Raw genomic sequence first — 24,203 nt, forward strand, 5'->3', positions numbered from 1 at the left:
TATTTTTGGGGAGGGTGAAAGGGGGTCTGGGGGATCAGTGGCAAGAATGCAAGTGGGAAGCACTTAAGTGAGGAGATTTGGGAGCTGCAATGGCATGACCAGTATTTTATTGGCCAAATCAACCTCCAGAGTGGCAGCCTGTGCAATACGAGGCTGTTAAAGAGTTAAGAAAAGCAGTGTGGGAAGGGGGGTCCCTCAAACGGGTCAGAGAGTCAGTGGGTAATGGAGAAATTGTCAACATTGGGATAGAACAAGTGTAAAAATATGACAGATTGTGCCCAGTGGTGGGATGTCTGGGATGATAGTTTGTCAGTCCTCTGGAACCCCAAGAACTTGATATTCTAGGGACTTTAGGGGTGGAATCCTGTGTGTTTAACTCCACACCTGACAATCCTTTGAGGAGAAATGAATCAAACTGGTGTGCATCTGTAGCGTGTAATTGTACACAACCCGCTCCAGATGTGGCCCTGCCTAGGCAATTACTGAAAAGTTTATTTCTAATTTGTGGAGATGGGGCTTGGCCAGGGCTACCCAGCAGGAAAGTGGGAGGACCATATACCATAGGCAAATTAAGTTTGGTAGCATCTTCACAGAACATTATATTAAACAATAATAATTTATTGCTAGCACATGGTCATGGCTGTCAAGATTTTGATGGTATGTGTTGCATGGATTTAAAAAACAAATTCAAAATCAATTCACAGATATATCAAGGAAATAATGGAAGCAACACAGGAATTACAGGAGAGTCGTGGGTTTCTAGATGATCAGTTAAGTCACTTGGGGTTAGGGTCTTGCCTCACAGGATTGAGTTGTGACTCATGGGACTGTTTGTAATCTGTGTCATCTTGCTCATGATACAGTGTTTGTTTTCTTGTTTGCAAAAGGCCCTGCGACATGATAAACACTGCCTTTTTGGTTGAAAAACAAAAAGCGGGATATGAGGGTTTAGACTGGGCTGCTGGTGGCTCAGGCTTTAACGATGGGATAGAGCTGTGTCTTCAAAGAGAGCGAGCCGCAACCTTGACTGAGTGAACTTGGAGACAAGAAGGAAGAGAGAGAGAAAATAGGATATGAAGCAAATTAGAGCAGGATGTGGGGTGATACGTCAGCTGCTGGCAGAGAACATGAAACCCACGCATCTTAGCCAATCAATGCCAATCAATAGTTGTTGCTGAGCATGCTAGCTGTAAGGATAACCAATCAGAGAAGCTGGGAAAAGGGTATATAAACCTGGAGAAACAAATAAAGGTGCACTGCTTTGCTGCGTTTAATTGCCAATGAAGATTGCAAGTGGGCATTATAAACCTTTCGCAATTGCAACCCCACCACATGTCAAATGTTTGTAATGCAGAAGTAACCTTTTGGAAAAAAAAAGGGGGGGGGGGGATTGTAGAGGAATGAAGACAGTGGGTTGCTTGACATTGATAATATGCAGCTGTGGCCTTGCTTTGAAGGACGTGCAGCTGTGATCCTACAGCAAAGTGGTTAAATAGCTCTGAGGCATGTAGGACAAAAACCTGGATGAAGCAGAGATAAGGAGTAGTGTGGTCTGGCCTCTGGAGGATGGGGAAACAGCATGGACCAATGGTAAAGCTTTTTGCTGCTTACTATTTTACTTGTGTTGTGTTACTTCCTGACCGCTGTAACTCAATCGCAACATTGGAGGGAAGCAAGTATCTGCAGGAGCGGGCTGGAAACTAGGACCATGCATGGCAATCAGTTAGCTGAGGGGAATTTGCTCGAGCTTGTCTAGACAACAATTAACATGATGAGACTTGTTTACAGAGCACAGGGGAGTGGGAGACGGATGGCGCCAAGGAAAGGTAACACCTTGCTGTTAATTGCTGGTAGTTAACCACCAATCGGGGATTGCCTAGTATGCAATGCTTAGCTTCAAGAACCAATCTGTTTAAAACGCGCAGCTTCTGAAAGTGTATAAAAACTCGTGCTTCTGTACAATAAATTGACATTTGCCTGCATCAAGCTGCGTCCCGTCTCTTCATTTGCCGCAAATTGGTGACCCCGACGTGATGCGTTTAAGGATCTGACGTGAAGGGCTCTCGAATCGCCTATCTGAGCGACATGCAGCGAATCCCACAGAACTTTGAATGATCTGCTGAAAGGAAGCAGGAGCCGGCCTGAAATCCCTCCGGAGTTGAGAGGTGAGCTGTGGGAAATCCGTAACTGGGAATCAGGCTTCGTCCCCAGAAAGAGACGTATATGGACTTATGAAGGGTCAGATCAGAGTCCGTGCCTCAATCTCCTCAAATGGTGACCCCTATGGTGGTGTTCCGAAGCCTTGGAAGAATAAGGACGGAACTGGTCGATAAAAAAGACAGCTCGTGGAAGAGGGCTGCGTTCCGGAGGAGATGTCTTGGCTGAACGGTCGTCTTGCTGTCTGGACCAGGCGGACTACCTAAACCCCGAGGATAACGCCTGTATGCATCGAGACAGGTGAGCAGCCAAGAAACTTTAGAGACTTTGAAAGAATGAAAGTGTGTACATACAGCAGCCAATTGTATGATGCTGCCGCGGAGGGGAACTCCGTGTCGGGAACGCATTTAACATCTTGGTGGCAAATTCTGACTCCTCTTTGCCAAGTGTGGACTAATTCTACTAACGGTGCTAAACCAGAGGAAGCTGTAAATTCCACCGACAGCGCGACTCTTCTCAAGACACCGTCAGTGATGGCGATTCCATCCACATCTCCTCTGCCCCCAAAGCTTCTGTCACTGATTGCAGCGACCCTCACAACACAGGACCAAGCACGGGAACAGGACAACTCGGACAATGATTTTATTGACACTGATAAACCTTTTGATCCAGGTCCTATAGATCTGGAAAAGGAGCTAGACCTTTCCCCCACCCCCTCATCTCTCCGGATGCATTGATTGTATTTTGGGGGAGGGTGAAAGGGGGTCTGAGGGATTGGTGGCAGGAATGCAAGTGGGAAACACTTAAGTGATGGGTTTTGGGAGTCGCTAGGGCATGTTCAGTATTTTGTCAGACAAATCAACCTGCAGAGTGGCAGCCTGTGCAATACGAGGCTGTTAAAGGGTTAAGCAAAGCAGTGCGGGAAGGGAGGATTTATAATACATTTGCTATGTCCCTTCTTGAAGTGATGGCAGAGCCTTATACACTCACACTGCATGACTGGAAGTCATTGCTTTGTATGGTACTAACTGATACAGTATATGATGTGGTTATTTGATTTTTGTGAGCTATGTGTAGTGGCCTTGACTGAAAACCTTAATCGGGGAATTGCTGTTAACTATGAGCAGTTAGCTGGAGCAATTAACTGTGCCGATTCTGTGACTCAGGCAAGGTATCCCAGGGACAACTGTTTGCAAATGAATGAGATGGCTATTAAGGCAGTCAGGATGCGGGAGTCTTGCCACAGTCTTGCAGGGTCCTAGAGAGTCACTAACTTTAATACTAACTTGATTGATTGGCTTCAGAATATTTTGCAACAAGTCGAACATCAGGAAGCTCAAGGGTTGCTTTTAAAACAACTAGCTGTGATAATGCCAATGAAAATTGTAAACGGGCAACTTTCACAATCGCAACCCCAACATGTGTCAAAAGATTGTAACGCAGAACTCACAGCAGACTGTAATTCTCAGGCTGAGTTCTGGAATGCAGCGTAACAGATTTTTGCTTCTCTAATCTCTTCTGTAAGAATAGTACACGCTCTTAACTTGCTTAGTAAATTAGGCTGCTAGCTTGCTAAACAAAGTAATACTACAAATACTATATTTTTTTCTGGCTTATTAACAGATGTTGATTCTGTCCATCATATGTTGCTACAGAACCAAGTTGCTATTGATTTTTATTATTAGCACAGGGACACAAGTGTGAAGACTTTGATAGGATGTGTTACGTGAATCTGAGTGACCACTGTGAATTAATTTACAAAAGTATACAAAACTCAAAAGCCTTAAAACAAAGATCTGCAACAGAGCCAGGGGCGGGATGCCTTTGGTCTCTTCTCACGGCTGGGAAACTTTGGGCCATGACTCAAAAGTATTACAGGATTTATTATAATTATCTTTAACCACCTTATTGATGTTTGCCTTATGTCTCCCATGCTTTTTTTTTCCTGTATTCAGTGTTTAGTTGATTGTAACATAAATCAGGTCATGGTCACCCAGCTACACACCCCCTTTGCCTCATCACAATTAACAAGCAAAAAAGAGGAGGATAGAGAATGTCTGAAGAGAGAGATAGGAGAGGAAACTGGAGAATATTTGACCTAACAAGAGGTGAGAGAACAGCTAGGTATTGTGAAGGAGAATAGGGAAGATAAACACGGTTATCTAGTGTTTAATAGGTGTCTGCATGCTTGTAGTGATATATAGCTATGTAACTACATGAACGATTTCTGCCCTGAGCCTGGTGGAGCATACAGCTGCGGTTTGTGTCCGGGCTCAGAGATGTAAATAGGGGCTTCTCTGTTATGGTAAAGTGTTTCTCTTTGCATAAAAAAGAGAGGGAATGAAGGGAATGACCCCAGAGGTATGTTCAGAGAAGGCATGCTATGTTTCGAACTTTTTGACTGAACCAGTTCTTGTTTGGTGTGCCCTTCCACCTATGTATAATGTTAATCCAAAAGAAGCTGATATTGTTTACACTTTGAATGTCGATAATTGTCTTTCTGTAGATGCTAATGTAGTAGGAGGCTATGATGGGAACGTATTGCAGTGGTTCTTCTCTTATCCGGAGTAACAGAATGGAAAGCATTAAAGAGTTAAATCACCTTGTTTGGTAGGCAGTTAAGAATGTGAGTCAAAATTGCCACTGCCTTTTTTGTTGGTTCAAGGACATGGCTGTGAGGATTTGGATGGTATGTGCTGCGTGGATTTTAGGCGCCCCATTGCAGCAACATGTTATCAAAATCTGAGAAAATTTCAGCCTTTTTTGGCATCCATTCACTCAATTGGCAATATTGTTTGTTTGCTGTTACCTTGGTTGCTGTCATGTTTGCAAGGGCCCTGCAGAACATGGTAAACCTGGTACTAGCTGTACAAAAACGGGAAATTGTAAAATTGTACAGAACAGAGACAGTGGGTTATTTTGACATTGATAATATGTCTCAGTTGGTTTTTTATTTGTTCTATTACTTATACCTTGGTTTTACTCGTTCGGTTTCAAAGGTTCTTTTTGTGCAACAGGAAGGGGGAGATGCAGGAGCGGGCTGGAAACTAGGACCATGCATGGCAATCAGTTAGCTGAGGGGAATGTGCTCGAGCTTGTCTGGACAACAATTAACATGATGAGGCATGTTTACAGAGCACAGGGGAGTGGGAGATGGATGGTGCCAAGGAAAGGCAACACCTTGCTGTTAATTGCTGGTAGTTAACCACCAATCAGGGATTGCCTAGTATGCAATGCTTAGCTTCAAGAACCAATCTGTTTAAAACACGCAGCTTCTGAAAGTGTATAAAAACTCGTGCTTCTGTACAATAAATTGACATTTGCTTGCATAAAGCTGCGTCCCGTCTCTTCATTCGCCGCAAGTATCACTTCTGTCTTCAGGAAAGAAGACCTGGGGAACTACAGGCTGGTCAGCTTCGCCTCAATCACTGGGAAGGTGATGGAGCAAGTAATCATGGAAACCATTTCCTGGCACATGAATGACAAAGAAATCATGAGTAGCCAGCATGAATTCACCAAGGGAAAGTCATGCTTGACAAAATAACTTTCTACAATGAAATAACTGGCCTGGTAGACCAGGGGAGAGCAGTGGATAATTCTGCCTAGACTTCATGAATACCTTTGACATTGTCTCCCATAAGGTCCTTGTAGAGAAGCTGTTGAAATATGGGCTGGATGAGCATTGAGGTGGATTGAAAACTGGCTGAATGGCTGGGCCCAGAGGGTGGTGATCAGTGACACAAAGTCTCGTTTCTGAGACAGCTGGGGCTATTTAGCCCAGAGGCTCAGGGGGAAATCTCACTGTGTGTACAAATACCCGAAGGAAAGGTGCAAAGCACATGGAGCCAGGCTCTTTTCAGTGGTGCCCAGTGAAAGTGCAAGAGGCAATGGGCACAAACAGAGGTTCCATCTGAACATCAGGAAAGACTTTTTTTTACTGTGAAGGTGACTGAGCACTGGAACAGGTTTCCCAGGGAAGTTGTGGATTATACCCCCTTGGAGATATTCAAAAGTTCTCTTGGCATGCCATCAGGCAACCAGCTCTAGATGACCCTGCTTGAGCAGGGAGGGGTAACTGCCAGTGGTCCCTTCAAATCTTAAACATTCTGTGATTCTGTTAATAAATCTTTAACTTAAAAGAGAGAGATCTATATAAAAGTCCTAATTCAGCAAAAGCCTTTTGGTGGCACAAAGTCTAGTTGGAGGCCAGTGACTAGCAATGTACCCCAGGGGCCATTACTAGGTCCTGTCCTGTTCAATACTTTCATTAATGACCTACATCAGGGGTCCTCAAACTACGGCCTGCGAGCCACATACGTCCCCCCAAGGTCCTCAATCCGGCCCCTGGTATTTACAGACCACCCCCCACCAGGGTTTGGGGGGGAAAACCAAGCAGCCGCAGATGACTTCCTCCCACTTCATCTGCACGCCGGCCCCTTGTTTAAAAAGTTTGAGGACCCCTGGCCTAGATGATGGGGCAGAGTATACCCCCAGCCAATTACTGATAACACCAAACTGGGAAGAGCGGCTGAAAAATCACAGGGTTGTGCTGCCATCCAGAGGGACCTCAAAAGGCTGTAGAAATGTGCTGACAGGAACCTCATGAATTTGAACATGAGACAGCAGTGTGCCCTTGCCACAAAGAGGGCTAACGGTATCCTGGGATGCATTAGGCAAATTATTACCAGTAGGTCCAGGTAGGTGATCCTTCCCCTTTATTCAGCACCAGTTGAGTACTGTGTACCTGGAGTCCTATGTCCACTTTTGGGCTCCCAGCTGAAAGAGCTGGGAATGTTTAGCTTGGAGAAGAGAAAGCTTGGGGTGGGGGAGATCTTCTCAATGTATATAAATACCTGAAGGGAAGGTGCCTAGAAGATGGAGTCAGGCTCTTTTCATTCCTGCCTAGTGACAGGACAAGAGGTAATGGGCACAAAAAGAAATACAGGAGGTTCCATCTGGCCATAAGGAAACACTTTTAGTATGAGGGTGTCCTGGTTTCAGCTTGGATGGCGTTAACTTTCTTCTTGGTAGCTAGTACAGTGCTGTGTTTTGGCTATGATGTGAGAACAATGTTGATAACACACTGATGTTTTTAGTTGTTGCTGGGTAATGTTTATACTAAGACAAGGATTTTTCAGTTTCTTGGGCCTTGCCAGCCAGAGGGCTGGAGAGGCACAAGAGAGTGGGAAGGGACACAGCCAGGTCAGCTGACCTGAACCAGCCAAAGAGTTATTCCATACCATGGGACATCATGCTTGGTATGTAAACTTGGGGAGGGGGGATCGTTGCTTGGGGACTGGCTGGGCATCAGTCAGTGGGTGGTGAGCAGTTGTACTGTGCATCGCTTGTTTTCCTTTCTCCCTTTTCCTTTGGATTTTATTCTTTTCTCCCACCTTTCCATTATAACTTATTATTATTGTTGTTCTTACCTTCTTATTCTGTATAAATTATTAAATTGTTCTTATCTCAACCCTCATTTTATATTCAGATTCTGACTCTCCTCCCCACCATTCTGGGCGGGGGGGGGGAGTGAGCAAGCAGCTCACTTGGTTGCCAGCTGGGGTTAAACCACGACAGAGAGTAACTGAGCACTGGAGCAGCTTACCCAGAGAGACTGTGGAGTCTCTTCCTTGGAGATATTCAAAAGCCACATGGACATGTTCCTAGGCAACTGGCTCTAGGTGGCCCTGATTGAGCAGGGGGTTGACAAGATGACCCCCAGAAGTTCCAGTTCCTTTCAACCTCACAACGTTTAAACCAATGTTTAAATTCATGTTAAGTGCTCAATACTTAAACGCTTTTCTGAAATGTTGGTGGTTTTTGGTTTGTTTCATTGTTTTTGTTGGGGGATGTTTAAAACAAGAAAAAAGCAAATGTATTCTGAGGTACATTATAAGTAGAAGTGATATTAATGAAATTGAGACATTATGAATTGAGTCTGTACACCAGGGAAAATTATTAGTGAAATGTATGAAGCAGTTAACAGCATTGCAAAGAACATGCAGAAAAATTCATCACTTTTAAATTTAAAAACTAAATTTAACAAAATGTTAGAAGTTTTAGTTTGGACAACAGTGATCCACTAGCACAGAACAGACTTACATAATTTAACAAGTTATTCTCAGTTTTAATATTGTTGTTTTTGAAGCTGTGAAGTGAGCTTATGTTGAAAAAGAACATCAGATTTCACCCAAAGAACCTAAAACACTGACAGATGACTGGAGGGGAAGTGGAGAGGGAGGTGCTGATCTGCTATCCCTGGTATTCTGTGACAGGATTAGTGGGAAGAGTTCAAAGCTGTGTCAGGGGAGGTTCAGACTAGATATTAGGAAACAGTTCTTTACTGAGAGGGTGGTCAAACACTGGAAGAGACTTCCTAGAGAGGTGGTTGATGCCCCAAGCCTGTCAGTGCTTAAGAGGTATCTGGACAATGCTCTTAATATGCTTTTGGTCAGCCCTGAAGTGATCAGGCAGTTGGACTAGATGGTCATTGTAGGTCCTTTCCAACTAGAACAAATAATTAAAAAAAAAAAAAAAAACAACCAACAAACCGCAAAACAACTAAATTACATGTACTAAAGGAGTCTTGGACAAAAGTCATGGGTCTTCACATGCAGTTCCTGTTTTCCAACTTCACTTCCCCCCTCAATCTCTGCATGCACCACTCCCTCTAACGATGGTGGGGCTGCATAGGTGATTAATCATGTCACAGAAGTGTGTGCTGAGCTGGCTGCTACAGAAGCCCCTTTAATTCTCCAGCAAATCCAAATTATGCATTACATATGGTTTTATTTCAAATACCTTTCTGCAGTTGTGCAAAAACCTGCAGGGAATCCAGCTTAGAAGTACAAAATTACATTGCTTTTTTTATTTTACATATATATTGTATTTATTTAAAAAAATCCATATTCCTTATCAACCTTTCAAAGGAATAAATGTGAATACTCAGTAACTTAAATGTAATTTTTTATGCAATACTGTACACATTTCATAGTAATCCTCTTTTAGACTCATGCATATGTATTTCTGGTGGTTGCCAGATATTCTAGTTCAAGAAATAAACCCTGAAAACTGCATGTCTGCTTACTTAGCTATTTTAGTTCCAGCAAAATAAAATTTAATAAAACAGTGAAAAAGAGTTGGTTTTATACCCTTGTACAAAATCAGTTCTTCACTACACCTGTTGAAATGCATCATTCTGTCTTGCCAGGGTTTTTTGTTTTCCCAAAATTAATAGACACCTACCTGTTGCTGAACTGGTACCTGCTGTACTACCTGTGTGGGCACTGCTGCCTGGCCAGCCACAGATGCCTGTAAAGTCACAGTCGAACCTGTGTCTGACCCAGTCTCTGATGTCTGCATCGTGGTCTCTGAATGAAATTAAAATGTAAAATTAAAAGTTCAGCACAAACTTCTTTTCTTTTTGTCACTTATTCAGATTTTTAAAATAATATTCACCCAAAATCCATTCTGGGGATTAGCTAAAGATTGTTTCACGTACTATTACATGAGTACATGGAGATACTTCATTTATTTTTTCTTTTTTTAAAATGCTGCTTTGGCCTAACATATTAGAAAATTCTATTATATATTATTGCTTTGTCTAATCTAAGGTCTGCTTAGAGCTTGCAGCACATCAAGAAGAGAATAAGCTTTGGACTTCATGAATTTTTTTTCTAACAGTTTACAGTCTGCTTTGTAATAGCAAATATATTTATCGAGTCAGAAGCAAGGTACACATGAACCTACTTATTACTTTGAGGTAAAGAACTTTTAGAAAAAAATCCGTTCACAGGCCTGATTCTTCTCTAACTACACTTGTATATGTTAGCTGCAACTATTGTCAAATTTTGAGAGGAGACTCAAAACATTATACCATATTAAGACAACACACTTTGAGCTACCTATATGAACAAAAACAATTCTAGAAACTGCACATATAAATGTTAACTTCTTAATTAAGCATGCCTTCACAAAAAGACTTGCAATAATCAATGCGATTAAACTGAACACTGGAAACATTGCTTACCAACTCATCGCAATTCTAAAAAACTAAAAGAGTAATTTCTATAGTAATCACAATACAAGTAAATTATAGTACTTCCAATATTGTCAGCTTTCAGAAAGAACATATGCTGAATAAAGTGTCTTGTAAGAACACAATGGGTAAAATATGCAATACCAGAAAGAAATTTCTTTATTTTCTTCCCTGAAACAGTTCAAATCCTTATACACAGAAATAGTCAAAGTTTTCTCTTACCTTACTTGCACTCAAAATATCTTATTTAATAATGTAAATGAACATAAACTTTTTTTATTTATGTGACTTCAGGAACAACTCATAAAAAACCCAAAATAAGTCAAAGTCCTCCCACCAGCTTGTAAATGACTACCCATTCTTCAAAGCTGTCCTCTGGTTTACTGAGCTGCACTATAAATTCTTCATATTCAAATGCCGAGTTAAAGCTCTAGCAGGTGATAGAATGAGGGGCTACAACCTGAAAAGAAGACCCTGAAAAGCATTTTAAAGGTCATAGTGAAAAAGTGACTCAAGTAAGCTTGCTTTAGCAGAAAGTGTTAATGTAATCACTGGAGTTATAAATGGGGATTTTACCCCTATTAAAATAGTGAGGCACACACTAAAAAAGTACATGAGGTTGTGACGCTGACATATTTAAGAGAAATATTCAAAATCTGGATAGAGCACAGAAATAGTCCAACAGCAAAGGAAAATGCCTGTGTTGGTAACCCCAGCCAGCAACCAAGCACCACACAGCCACATGCTCACTCCCCTCCACCCGGAGGGGTGGGGAGGAGAATCAGAAAGGAATGTAAAACTCGAGGGTTGAGATAAGAGCAATTTAATAATTTAAACAGTATTAAAAGGTAAGAACAACAACAATATCAATAATAATAACAATAGTAACAACAACAGTTATAATAGAAAGGTGGGGAAAAGGATAAAATCCAAAGGAAAAGGGAGAAAGGAAAACAAGTGATGCACAGTACAACTGCTCACCACCCGCTGACTGATGCCCAGCCAGTCCCTGAGCAACGATCACCCCAGCTAACTCCCCAAGTTTATATACCAAGCATGATGTCCCATGGTATGGAATAACTCTTTGGCTGGTTCAGGTCAGCTGTCCTGGCTGTGTCCCTTCCCACTCTCTTGTGCCTCTCCAGCCCTCTGGCTGGCAAGGCCCAAGAAACTGAAAAATCCTTGTCTTAGTATAAACATTACCCAGCAACAACTGAAAACATCAGTGCGGTTTATCAACATTGTTCTCACATCATAGCCAAAACACAGCACTGTACTAGCTACTAAGAAGAAAGTTAACTCCATCCCAGCTGAAACCAGGACAATGCCTTACAAAGAAAACCTATTTAGATTATCAGAAAGAAGACTGAGGATGACTTATACTTACTAGGAATTTGAGAATTCCTCAGTTTTGCACAGAATCACAGAACGGTTTAGGTTGGAAGGGACCTCTTGAGACCATCTAGTCCAACCCCCCTGCCCAAAACAGGGTCACCTAGAGCAAGTTGCCATGTCCAGTTGTGTTCTTAATACCTCTAAGGATAGAGACCACAACATCTTTGGATAACCTGGTAAGGTCCTTGACTAACTTCACAGTAAAAAAACGTCTTCGAGTGTTCAGATCGAATTTCCTGCTTTTTTCCATTTGTGCTCATTGCCTCTTGTCCTGTCAATGAGCACCACTGAGAAGAGTCTTGCTCCCTCATCTTCACTCCCTCCCATCAGGTATTTATACACAATGATACGATCCTCCCTGAGCCTTTTCTTCTCCAGGCTAAGTAGTTCCAGCTCTTTCAGCCTCTCCTCATATGGCAGATACTCCAGTCTTTGTGGCCCTTTGCTGGACTTGCTCCAGTAAGTCCATACCTTTCTTGTACTGGGGAGCCCAGAACTGAACACAGTACTCCAGATATGGCCTCACTAGCACTGAGTAGAGAGAAAGGATCTACCTCAACCTCTTAACAATACTCTTCCAAATGCAGCCAGGGATACTCTTGGCCTTTTTTGCCATAAGGGTGCATTACTGGGACATGTTCAGCTTCTTGTCCACCAGGATACCCATTTCCTTCTATGCAAAACTACTTTCTAGCTAGTCAGCCTGCAGCCTGTACTGGTGCCTTGGGTAAATCCTCCCTAGATGCAGGACTTGGCATTCCCTGTTGTTAAACTTCATGCGATTCTCTGCCCATTTCTCCAGCCTGTTGAGGTCCCTCTGAATGGTAAAACAGCTATCTGGTCTATCAACCACTCCTCTCAATTCTGTATCATCTGCAAACTTGCTGAGGGTGCACTCTGTCCTATTTTCCAGGTCACTAATGAAGATATCACAAAGTATTGGTCCCAGTATAGACTCCTGGGGGACACCACTAGTGGCTTGCTTCCAATTGAAATTTGCGTCACTGATCACAACAATCTTGGCTTGGTCATTCAGCCAGTTTCAGTCCACCTCACTGACTATTAAATAAACAACATCTACTGATCTCCCTTCATCCACAAAGCTAGTTGACTCATCGTAGAAGGCTTATCATGTTGGTCAGGCATGATTTCCCATTCATAGATCCATACTGACTCCTACCAAGCACCTTCATGTCCTTCAGTGTCCAGGATTATTTTCTCCATCATCTTCCTGGGAATACAGGTGAAGTTGACCAGCCAGTAGTTCCCTAGATCTTCCTTCTTGCCTTTCTCAGAGTGATATTTGCTCTCTTCCACTTGTCAGGAACCTCCCCTGATCACCATGACCATTGAAAGATAATCAAGAATGGACTTGCAATGACATCAGCCAGCTCCCTAAGCACTCATGGGTACAACACATGAGGCCCCATGGACTCATGTATGTTCAGTTTGTGTAAGTGCTCTTATACGTGGTTCTCCTCCACACAGGGTAAATATTCCTTGCTCAGGACTTTCCCTCTGGTCTCAGGAACTGGGAATCCTCAAGGCTGGTCTTACCAGTAAAGACTGAGGTGAAGAAGTTGAGTACCTCAACCTTATCCATGTCATTTGTCACCAGTTCTCCCACCCCATTCAGCCAGCCATAGGTGATATTTTCCCTAGTCTTCCTTTTGCTGTTTCTGTACTTGTAGAATCCTTTTTGTTTGGCCAATGCATCAATCAGCATTACATTTTTTACTGGGCCTGTCTGGGACAGAGTTAATTTTCCTCATAACTGCCCATATGGTGCCATGCTTTGCATTTGTGGCTAAAAAGTGTTGATAATAGGCCAATGTTTTGGCTGTTGCTGAGCAGTGCTTGCACAGCATTAAGGATTTCTCTCCAACTCCCCCCCCCCCCCCCCCCCATCCAGTAGGCTAGGGGTGGGCAAGAGATTGGGATGGGACATAGCCAGGACAGCTGACCCCAACTGACCAAAGGTATATTCCATACCATATGACATTATGCTCAACAAAAAAAAGCTCATGGAAAGGAGGAGGAAGGGGAGGGGGAACACTCACGGTTATGGCATTTGTCTTAGCAAGAAACCATTAAGCATGCTGAGGCTCTGCTTTCCAGGAAGTGGCTGGCCATCTCATGGCTGGCCATTGGGGAGTAGCAACTTAATTCCTCTGTCTGCTTCATTTGCACACACAGCTTTTGTTTTTCTTAAGCAGTCATTGTTTTAACCCACAAGTCTTTTCACCTTCCCTCTGCTTTCCCCCCATCCCATGGAAGAAGGTAGTGAGCAAGGAGTGTGGGTGCTTGGCTGCTGCTCAGGGTCAAGCCATAACATATTTAATCAAGTATAATTGAGAGGTAGACACTGACCACACCAACCCTAGAAAAACACCTATTTGTTATTTCTGGAAGAAAGCAACACTTCTGCTTTTTGTTGGCTTTGGGGGCTATGCTAAGAGCTTATACTGCCAAAAGAATCTTAAAAAAAAAAGAAAAAGAAAGTCCCAACTGACTGGAGAGAAAAGGAGATGGAGCATAAACAAAATAGAGTGAGAAAGAGAGAGTACTGAAGAGTGAGAGAGTTGATAGCATGATGAGGAAGTTAGTTGTGAGACATGAGAGCTGATTACAAAATTCAAGACAGTTGAGATCAAGAAATGAGAGCAAAGGCCAAGAAAGCCAAGAGATGTAGACCCAAGAGGGCTGAGAGAGAGCACCAAGAGGAGATAGACAAGAGATGGAGGGAAGACAGGAGACAAGACAAGGAGTGTAGAGAGAGAAGAGATGGAAGACAGATGAGAGATGAGACATGAGACAGACAAGATGAGACAAGTGATAAGTGAAGAGATGAGAGGTGAGAGAAATGAGAGGGGAGAGAGGCAAGAGATAAGAGGGGCATGAGACGAGACACAGGTGAGAGAAGAGACAGGTTAGAGGTGAGGAACAAGGCAGATAAGATGAGACAGGATGAGTGGAGAGAGAAACGAGAGACCAGGGGGAGAGAAATAAGGCAGAGCCAAGAAAGAAGACAGACAAGCAGGAGAGACTAGAGAGGCCAGAGAAAAATGAGGGGTGAGAGAGAGCATCACAAGGGGCAGGCAATAGGGAGGAGAAATGAGAGGCAAGAGAAAAGACAAAAAAACAGGAGAGATGAGAGATGGGGGAGATAACAGACAGATGAGGTAGATTATAGAGATGAGAGACAGAGGCAGCAGACAAGATACGGACTAGAGGGAACCAAGGCAAGATGAGAAAGACCAAATGTAGATAAAGAGATAGGATAAAAGGTATGTTGGGTGTAGAGAGGAGGGGGGTGAGAAAGTGACAAGAGATTAGAGATACAAGATGTTATAAAGATTAGCTGAGAGACAGGAGATATGCAGGAGGAGAGGAGACAGAGACACAGGACTATGAGAGACAGAAAGAGAGCATGACATTAGACAAGGTAGGCCAGATAACTCTCATCTCTCTCATTACTTATCCTTCTGTTTACTCCTGTGTTACAAGGAACAGGAGAGAGACAAGAGAGTTGAGACAAGGAATGAGACATGAGGGGAGACAACAGAGGGAGACAAGAGGGAGGGGAAAGAGAGAGGAGGAATGTTGTAGTCTGAGTCCAACTCAGTCAGCCTCACACAGGGCACCAATTGTTGCAGCACAAAAAAAAACAGTAGACTGCAACAAGGCTTTACCATTGGTCAGATTCTACTACCTGCACTGCATCTCCTTCCTCCAGAAACCAGACAGCACTACTACCCCTCCATCCACCCCCTTTCCCACAATCCTCAGGGCTATTTAACCACTTAGTGGGAACGAGCTACATCTGCACATCATCCATGTCAATCAACCCACTGCCTTTGAGGCAAGGCCACAGCTGCATGTTATCAATGCTAATCAACCCACTGCCTTCATTCCTCTGACAGGGGTAGGTGAGAGGGGTGGTGAGACAAGTGGCAATAGACAAGTAAAGAGAGATGAGACATGAGATGACAAGATGAGAGGTGAGACAAGATGAAAAAAGACAAGATGATGAGAGCAGAGAGGAGAGACAAGAATGGAGACAGGATGAGAGAGACAAGAGAGGCCAGGTGGGGTGAGAGTAGAGGGGAAGAGGCTGAGAGGAGAGTGAGATGAGAGAGACAAGAGTTGCAAGGGACAGGAAAGATGAGAGAAGAGGGACAAGACAAGGGATAAGGCAAGAGTCGAGAGGAGGGACAAGAAGAGAATAGAGAAAAGACAAGATTAGACAAGAGATGAGACAAAGCAAGACAAGGAGAGAAAAATAAGATGAGAGGAGAGACAAGACACTAGAGAGGAGATGAGATGGGAGATGAGGCGAGAAGACAAGACAAGACGAGAGAGGAGAGATGAGAGATGGGAGATGATAGGAGAGGGGAGACTAGGCAACAGGTGACAGCAATGGATGAGAGATGAGATGAGAGAGACAACACAAGAGATGAGAGGAATGGTAAGAGGTGAGACAAGGGACAAAGTGAAGTATGAGACAAGAAAATAGAAGGAGGTGAGAGAATAGAAGGAGACGAGAGGGTGATGAGGGAGGGGCAAGAGAGGGATAAGAAAGACAAGACAGATGAGACAAGGGGAGAGATGTGTCATGAGAGACAAGAGGAAAACAGATAACATGAGAGACAAGGCAACAGAGACAAGAGATGAGGCAACAGATAGGAGATAAAAGATGATTTGAGATTAAAGAAGAGATGAGAGAAGACAACATGAGAGGAAAGATGAGAGAGGAGATGAGACAAGAGGAGAGACGAGATGAGACAAGAATGGAGAGACAGGATGAAAGAGACGAGAGAGGCCAGATGGGGGGGAGGAGGAGGGTAAGAGAGGGATAAGGGATGAGAGACACACAAGAGAGCTGAGACAAGGGATGAGATGAGAGACAAGAGGGACAAGAGATGAGAAGGAAGTCAAGATGGGACAAGAGATGATATGAAGTGAGACAAGAGGAGAGAAAAAAGAAGAGGAGACAAGGTAAGAGGAGAGACACAATGAAAGACAAAAAAAGACGGAAGACGAGAAACGAGAGACAAGAAATGAGAAGAGATGACAGGAGATGAGTTAGAAGAGAAAAGAGAGACAAGGGAGGCAAGAGAGACAATAGATGTAAGGAGAGGTGAGAGACAAGAGATGAGCCAAGGGAAGAGATGAGAGGGGCAAGTGATGAGAGATGAGACAAGAGATGGGGGAAAAAAGAGAGAACAGATGAGAGAAGATATGAGAGACGAAGGAGGTGATAATGAGACAAGGGGAGAGATGAGACAGAAGATGGGGGAGAGATGGAAGATAAAAGAGAGGGGAAGAGCAGGGGGACAAGAGAGGGAGAAGGAGAAAAGTTGATATGAGAGATGCAAGATGAAAGCTTAAAGAGGGGGGAAGAGACAAGGCAAGACAAGAAATGAGAGAGACAAGCCAACCTACACGAGACAAGAGAGGGTAAAACAAGAGGAGACAAGACGAGGGGAAGGATGGGGAGGTGTCCAGGTTTCAGCTGGAATAGAGTTAATTTTTTTCTTAGTAGCTAGTACAGTGCTGTGTTTTGGCTATGATGGGAGAACAATGTTGATAGCACACTGATGGTTTTAGTTGTTGCTGGGTAATGTTCATCCTAAGTCAAGGACTTTTCAGTTTCTTGGGCCCTGCCAGCCAGAGGGCTGGAGGGGCACAGAAAACTGGGAAGGGACACAGCCGGGACAGCTGACCCAAACTAGCCAAAGAGGTATTCCATACCATATGATGTCATGCTGAGTATATAAACTGGGGGAAGAAGAAGGAAGGGGGGGGACACATTTGGCATTATGGTGTTTGTCTTCCTGAGTAACCGTTACACGTGATGGAGCCCTGCTTTCCTGGGGATGGCCGAACACCTGCCTGCCGATGGAAAGCAGTGAATGAATTCCTTGCTTTGCTTTGCTTGCGTGCACAGCTTTTGCTTTACCCTTTCCCCCCACCTTTCCATTTTGCTATTATTATTATTGTTAGTATTATTATTGTTGTTGTTCTTACCTCTTTATTCTGTTTAAATTATTAAATTGTTCTTATCTCAACCCTTGAATTTTATATTCCTTTTCCAATTCTCCTCTCCATCCCTCTGAGTGAGGGGGAGTGAGCAACTGGCTGCATGGTGCCTGGTTGCCAGCCGGGGTTAAACCACAACAGGAGGAGAGCGACGAGAGAAAATGAGAAGAGAGAGATGAGAGAGGACAGAAGAGGTAAAGGAAACTAGATGAGAGAGAAAGATACAAAGCACGCTAGCTGAGACATGAGAGAGACATGATGGCCAAAAGGAGAAACAAGAGAGGAACAGGGGAAAGGGAGGGGAGGGAGAGTAGAGAGGAAGGATCAAGAGACTGGGACAAGACAAGGCATGGGATGAGAAGATGGAAGGAGACCAGATGCAGAGTGGGGGGACACCATGCAACAAGAGATGAGAGGAACAAGAGCAACTTGAGAGTAGAGACACAAGGAAGGTGAGAGATTGGGGGGGGGGGGGGGCACAGGGGGACCACAAGATGAAGCAAGAGAGGTAAGATGAGGAGAGAGAGGAGAGGCGAGAGGTATGGGGGGAGGTGAGAGAGAAGACGAGAGATGAGACAAGAGACAAAAGATAAGATGAGACATGAGTGATGAGATTAAATGAGACATGAGAGAGAAGAGGAAAAGGGGAGGTGAGAAAGGAGAAGCAAGAAAGAGGAGGCGAGTGATGAGAGGAAAGATGGAGAGGCTAGAGACTACAGATTAGAGAGATGCGACAGGAAACAAGATGAGAGACAAGCCAATAGAGACAAGAAGATAAGAGAGTGAGACCAGATGAGATAAGAGAGGTGAGACAAGAGACAGGAGAGACCTGACAAGATGAGAGTGAGTGAGTGGCCGCGTGGTGTTGAGCTGCCTACTGAGGTTAAACCACAACAGCCCTTTTGGGGGCCTGTATTGGGTTTACGTGGCAAAGTTGGGGGCAGGGAGGGGGGCTGCAGGGGTAGCTTCTGTGAGAAGAGATCAGGAGCTGCCTCCACGTTGGACAGAGCCAGTTTAACTAGCTCCAAAATGGACCCACCGCTTCCCAAGGCTGAGCCAGTCAGAGAAGCTTTTGGTGCTTCTGTGATAACATGTTTAAGAAAAGGTAAAAAATGCTGCACAGTAGCTATAAGACATGAGGTAAGACACAAGAGGAAAAACGAGATGAGTGATGAGAGGAGACACAAAATGAGACAGGCAAGACATGAGATAAGAGAGACAAGCTTACAGAGACAAGATGGGACAAGAAGAGGAGAGAGAAGAAAGAGAGATGATAGATGAGATGAGAGGCCAGGCAAGACAAGAGTGGCCAGATGAGAGACATGACACGCAAGGTGAGAGACCAGATGAGAGAGACAAGAAGAGAGAGATGGGAGAGGATGGGAGAGGAGAGATGAGAGAGGGAAGGGAGGGGACAGAGGGAGGCACAAAAGAGGTGAGATGAGGCAAGATGAAAGAGATGGCGGGAGAGGGGAAAAGTGGGCAAAAGCTGAGGGGGGAGGGATGGAAGCAGGGGAAGGGGGGGGAGGAGCCAGGAGTGAGGGGTATGAGAGGGGAATGATGGGAACAGCTGGGATCATGAGGAATGAAGGGAGCAAGCCAATATTGAGGGATGGGAATGACAGAAGGGAGGGAGAGGTGTGAGCAGGGGGGTGCAAGAGGAGCAAGGGATAAGAGAGAGGTGAGCACAAGTCACAAGAGCTGAGAGGGAGGAGAGAGCAGCAAATAGTGAGAGGGGAGCAAGAGTAGAGCAAAAGGAGTGGGGGACAAGTGAGAGGAAAGTGAGATAAGCAAGGGCCAAGAGAGAGGAAAGCACAAGGACCAAGGGCCAAGAGTGAGGGTTGAAAGAGGAGAGCCTGAGAATTGGGGGCTGAGAGAGTGAGATGAGTGAGGAGCAATGGAGAAAGAAATGAGAGGTGAAAAAAGCAAGAGGTGTGAGGGCCAAGAGAGAGGGGAGCAAGAGGCGCAAGGGCCAAGAAAGAAGGGACCAAGAGGTTATTGCAATGGGACCAAGGACCAAGAGAGAGAGTGAGAGAGCCAAATGACTGAGAGCTGAGAGGGGGAACCAAGAGAAAAGCCAGAAGCACAAGGACCAATAGAGGGGGAAGCAAGAGGGGAGAGCGAGGGTTGTGAGATAGGAGAACAAGAGGAGCAAGGGCTGAGAGGGAGCAGAGCAAAGGGGAAGTGAGATGAGTGAGGCGTGAGAGGGAGGAGAATGAGAGGAGCAATGGAGGGGTGAGGGCCAAGAGAAAGGGAAGTGAGAGGAACGAGGGCCAAGAAGGAGGAGAGCAAGAGGCAAGAAGAAGAGCAAGAGGGGTGAGGGCCAAAGAGGGGGAGAGAAAGAGGGGAACACAATATGTGAGGGCCAAGAAAGAGAAGAGCAAGTGAGGAGTGAGAGTTGAGATAGGAATGAGAAGAAAGGGTCATGAGGGCTGAGGAGGTGTGTGTGAGAGGAGTGAGGGCCAAAAGGGAGGGGAGCGGGGGATGAGGGAGAAAGCAGAGAAAGGACCTAGGGCTGAGAGAGAAAGAAGCAAGAGGTGCATGCAATGGGACCACAGGCCAAGACTGAGGAGAGCAAGAGGGGAGCATTATGGAGAAGAAATGAGATCAGGGAGAAGAGGACCAAGAGCTAAGAGAGGAGAGCTAGAGGGGTAAGGACCAAGAGGGGTGCACGAGGAGTAAGGAGAAGACAAGACAGAAGAACAAGTGGTGAGAGAGCTGAGAGAGAAGAGCAAGAAGAGCAAAGAATGCTGTCTGAGTGGGGAATGAGAAGCACAAAGAGCAAGGGCTGAAGTGGGAGGGAGTGAGAGGAACACCAGAGGAGTTAGAGTTGAGAGAAGGGGGAGTGAAAGGCAAGCGAGGGCTGACAGTGAGCACAGAGCTGTGAGGAGTGAGAGAGGAACAAGAGCAAGGGCCAAGAGATAACAGCAAGGAGCAAGAGCCAAGGGGAAAGGCAAGCCAAGATGAGAGGGGAGCAAGAGCCAAGTGGAGGGGAAAGGGGAGTGAGGAGAGGCAAGAGAGCCAAGATGAGCCAGAGGAGCAAGGGCCAAGAGAGGCATGAGAGCCAAGAGAGAGGAGCAAAAGGAGAGAGACACAAGGGCTGAGAGGAATGCAGTCTGAGACTGAGGAGCAAGAGCAAGGAGTAGGGGAAAAGAGCAGCAAGGAGTAAGAGCCAAGAATGAGCAGGCAAGAGTGATGAGCAAGGAGCAGAGAACCAAGGGCAAGGAGCAAGGGCTGAGATGAGAAAGGAGCAAGGGAGGGCTGACAAGGTGAGTGGAGCAAGTAGCAAGGGATGAGAACTGAGAGTGGAGTGAGGAGTGAGGGGGAAATGAGGATTGGGGGGGGGCAGGGAGTGCCAAGAGCAAGGAAATGTGACTGAGTGCCAAGGACCACACGAGAGGATAAAAGAGTGAGCAGCCAAGAGCAAGGAGTACAGAGCCAAGAGGGAGGAGCTATGGCTGAGAGGAGCAAGAGAGGGAAGAGAGCTAGGACTGAGGTCAAGGGCCACAAACAAGGAGCGAGGGCTGAGAGAGAGGGGAGCCAAAAGCAAGGAACCAGGACTGAGAGCCGAGGAACGGGGAGTATGAGCCAAAAGAGTGCAACAAGAAACAAGAAGCCAAGAGAGATTTCTATACAGCCAAGAGGAGTGAGAGAGGACACAGAGAGAGGGGAAAACTACAGGGGTGAGAGCCAAAAGACAGGAGAGTGAGAGGGGTGAGTGGGTTGGGAGGTGTGAGGGTTGAGGGGCGGGGGGGTGGGGGGTGTGTGTGACAGCCAAGAGAAGGGAACGGTAGGTGAACTAAATGGGTGTTGGGGAGAGTGAGGTGAGTGAGCAGAGGGCGAGAGGCGCAAGGGTCAATAGAGGGGGAAGCAAGAGGAGGGAAAGGGCAGATAAAGCAGAGGGGGGGAGGAACAAGGGCCAAGCAAGAGGAGAGTGAAAGGGGAGCAGGACCCAAGAGAGGGGAGAATGAGAGGAGTGAGGGCTGAGAGAGGAGAGCAACAGATTGGGGGGGGGGCTTGAAGAGTGAGGACCGAGAGAGAAAATCAAGAAGGGAGAAAGGGCTGAGAAAAAAAGGCTTGATAGAGGGGTGAAGAGGGCTGAGTGAGACGAGTGGGGAGCAAGAAAGAGAAGAGCAAGAGTGGAGAGGGACAAGTGAGAATCCTTCTAGGTCCTAGAAGGGGCTAAGAGAGGATCCTGCAAAGGCCAAGACTGGAGAGAGGGCTGGAGGGGCTGAGAGCAAGAGCCGAGAGTGGGAGGCAAGAGGGGACTGAGAGAGGAGGAATGAGGGAGGGGTGCCAAGAGAGGAGGGTGAGCTGAAAGTCAGAAGCAAGTGGAGAGAAAGTGTCCAGAGTGCCAAGCAAGCTCTGAGAGATCCAAACATCAAGAGAGTAAAAAGCAGAGCAAAAGTCAAGAACAGGAGCACCAAGAGTCAAGAGTGCGGATAACCGAGAGCAAGTCAAGAGAGTGCCCAGAGCAGACAGAGTGCTGAGCGAGCATCCAGAGCAGACAATGCCATGAGAGAGCAGAGAAAGAGCCAATAGCCAAGTGAAAGCCCCAAGACAGTATGCTAAGAGCCAAGAAGTGCCAAGAGAGCTAGCATCAAGAAATGGAGCACTGAGAGTTGAGAGACCATGTGATTTGACAGATGGAGCACCAAATCGAGAGACACAAGTCTCAAGAGTTGACAGGAGAGAGGGAGTTGAGAGGGAGTGCTGAGCTGAGAGTCAAGAGCAGAGCACCGAGCGAGGCAAGACCTGAGAACAATGAGAGTAAAGAGCATGCTGAGAGGAGAGGGGGAATGCTGAGAGGAGAGAGGGAGAAGAGAAGATGCAATGAGTGAGCTGAGAGCACTGACATGGAGCTGGACAGGCAGGTCCAGTGAAAGTGTCGATAGGATCAAGCTAGAAAGCCAAGCAAGTGCATCAATTGAGAACACTGAGAGTGTACACTGAGAGGGAGCAAGTGAATTGAGAGAGAGGCAAGTGAGCTGACAGAGTGTGCCCAGAGAGTAAAGTGTGTCATGATGACAACTGTCAGAGTCAAAGACAGACTAAGAGAACTCAAAGAGTAGGTAATAAATACAATCATTCACCTCCATGCTATTGGTCCAAAACTGTTCAAATTGGAAGGACAAAGTATATCATCTGTTTGATGTCTTGTGTTCTAGACCAATGGTCTTCAAAGGGGGGGTGCATGCACCCCAGGGGGGTGCACAAGATGATACATTGGAGTGGAGGAAGAAATAGTAGAATTTATACTTATTTTAAAAAAATAAGAAAGTTTAAACTTTACTAATACTTAATATATGGATTGACACTGGTACCCTCACTCAGTCCGTATGTCAGGCAGTCATGTGTCACATACACTACACAAGGTATCCCTGATGGGAGCAGCCATAAAGATGACCTGGTTATAAGGGAAAAAATGCTGAATAGATGTCTGCTGAAATACCGACAGAGAAAATGCCTGCCAGCCTGGGAACTTGGCCTATGAACCAAAAGCATCCTTGAGAAGCACAACTGGCATCTTTGAAGTGCAGCTGGGTACCTAGAAACTGGACATATCCTAAGATATCATCGATAAGCACAAAACCAAGAAACTGTAACAGCAGCAACTTATTGTCTGGAAAGAAGAAAAATAGTATGGAAAAGAGGGAAAACATCCTGAAAAAGAAGGAATCGGTAACTGTCATTGGCTGTTCTAACTGCAAGAACAGGAAAACAGTCTGGAAAAATAAAAATTGGTTTGAGAGATTAGGAAAACATCACTAATTATTGACTGTCCCAGGTGAAAAACAGAAACTAGCAACATCTATTGGCTGCTCCAGGTGGTGGTGTCCTACATCCCCTTATGTCTCTGTGATTGTGGTGGGTTGACTTTGGCTGGCCAACAGGTGCTCACCAAGCCGATCTATCGTTCCCCCTCCTCTACTGGACAGAGGGAGAAAAAAATATAACAAAAAGCTCGTGGGTTCAGATAAGGAGAGGGAGATCACTCACCAGTTACTGACCAATCGCTCCCTGTGGATAACTGGCTAGCTGAAAAGGGTCACATAGACATAGTCCAGCTGGCTGAACAAAAATGCACATCGCTCTCAGCTTATCTGAAGTAAAGCAAAATACACTGTCTTTGGCTGTCCTTGTTACACAATAACAGGAAGATTTTGGTGGGAAAAGAATGTTGCAGGTGGGAACAGGTAACTACAGAAGAGAAACTAGGGGCGGGCTTGGTATTTAGGCAACTAACCAGTAATGAGCTTAACTTTTGTAATATGTATGAGCTAATTATAACAAGGCATAAAAGGTGACTGTAAGGGACAATAAACGAAGTCTGCTGATCACTCATATTGAGCGACTGTGTCTTCCCTCCGTCGCAACAAATGGCGCCCGAACAGGGACCCTAGAGAGGGCTGAACCTGCGAGCCACGGTTCGACGGAGATTCGGGTACCGGTCCTGAAAGCAGCGCAGGAGGCGGAAGGGCACAGTCCCCGCGCCCGGGAGCACCTACAGAGGGTCCCGCCGGCCACGCGTCGCCGAAGTCTCGCAAAGGCTGCAACAGCGCTGACGACG

The 24,203-nt window shown here is 45.4% G+C and overlaps 1 protein-coding gene across 3 annotated transcripts in view; it reads right to left on the reverse strand.

Moving 5' to 3' along the window:
* LOC129734916 (transcription factor RFX3-like) overlaps nt 1–24,203 on the reverse strand; it is a 194,651-nt gene that overhangs the window by 100,634 nt on the left and 69,814 nt on the right. For all 3 annotated transcript variants that reach the window (XM_055700327.1, XM_055700328.1, XM_055700329.1), the window contains exon 2: nt 9,403–9,527. In XM_055700327.1, the coding sequence (XP_055556302.1) occupies nt 9,403–9,519 (117 nt within the window). In that variant the 5' untranslated portion in view covers nt 9,520–9,527. The remainder of the gene's footprint in view (nt 1–9,402; nt 9,528–24,203) is intronic.

Source organism: Falco cherrug (assembly GCF_023634085.1).
Source record: "Falco cherrug isolate bFalChe1 chromosome W unlocalized genomic scaffold, bFalChe1.pri SUPER_W_unloc_1, whole genome shotgun sequence".
In the NCBI taxonomy this organism is placed as follows: domain Eukaryota; kingdom Metazoa; phylum Chordata; class Aves; order Falconiformes; family Falconidae; genus Falco; species Falco cherrug.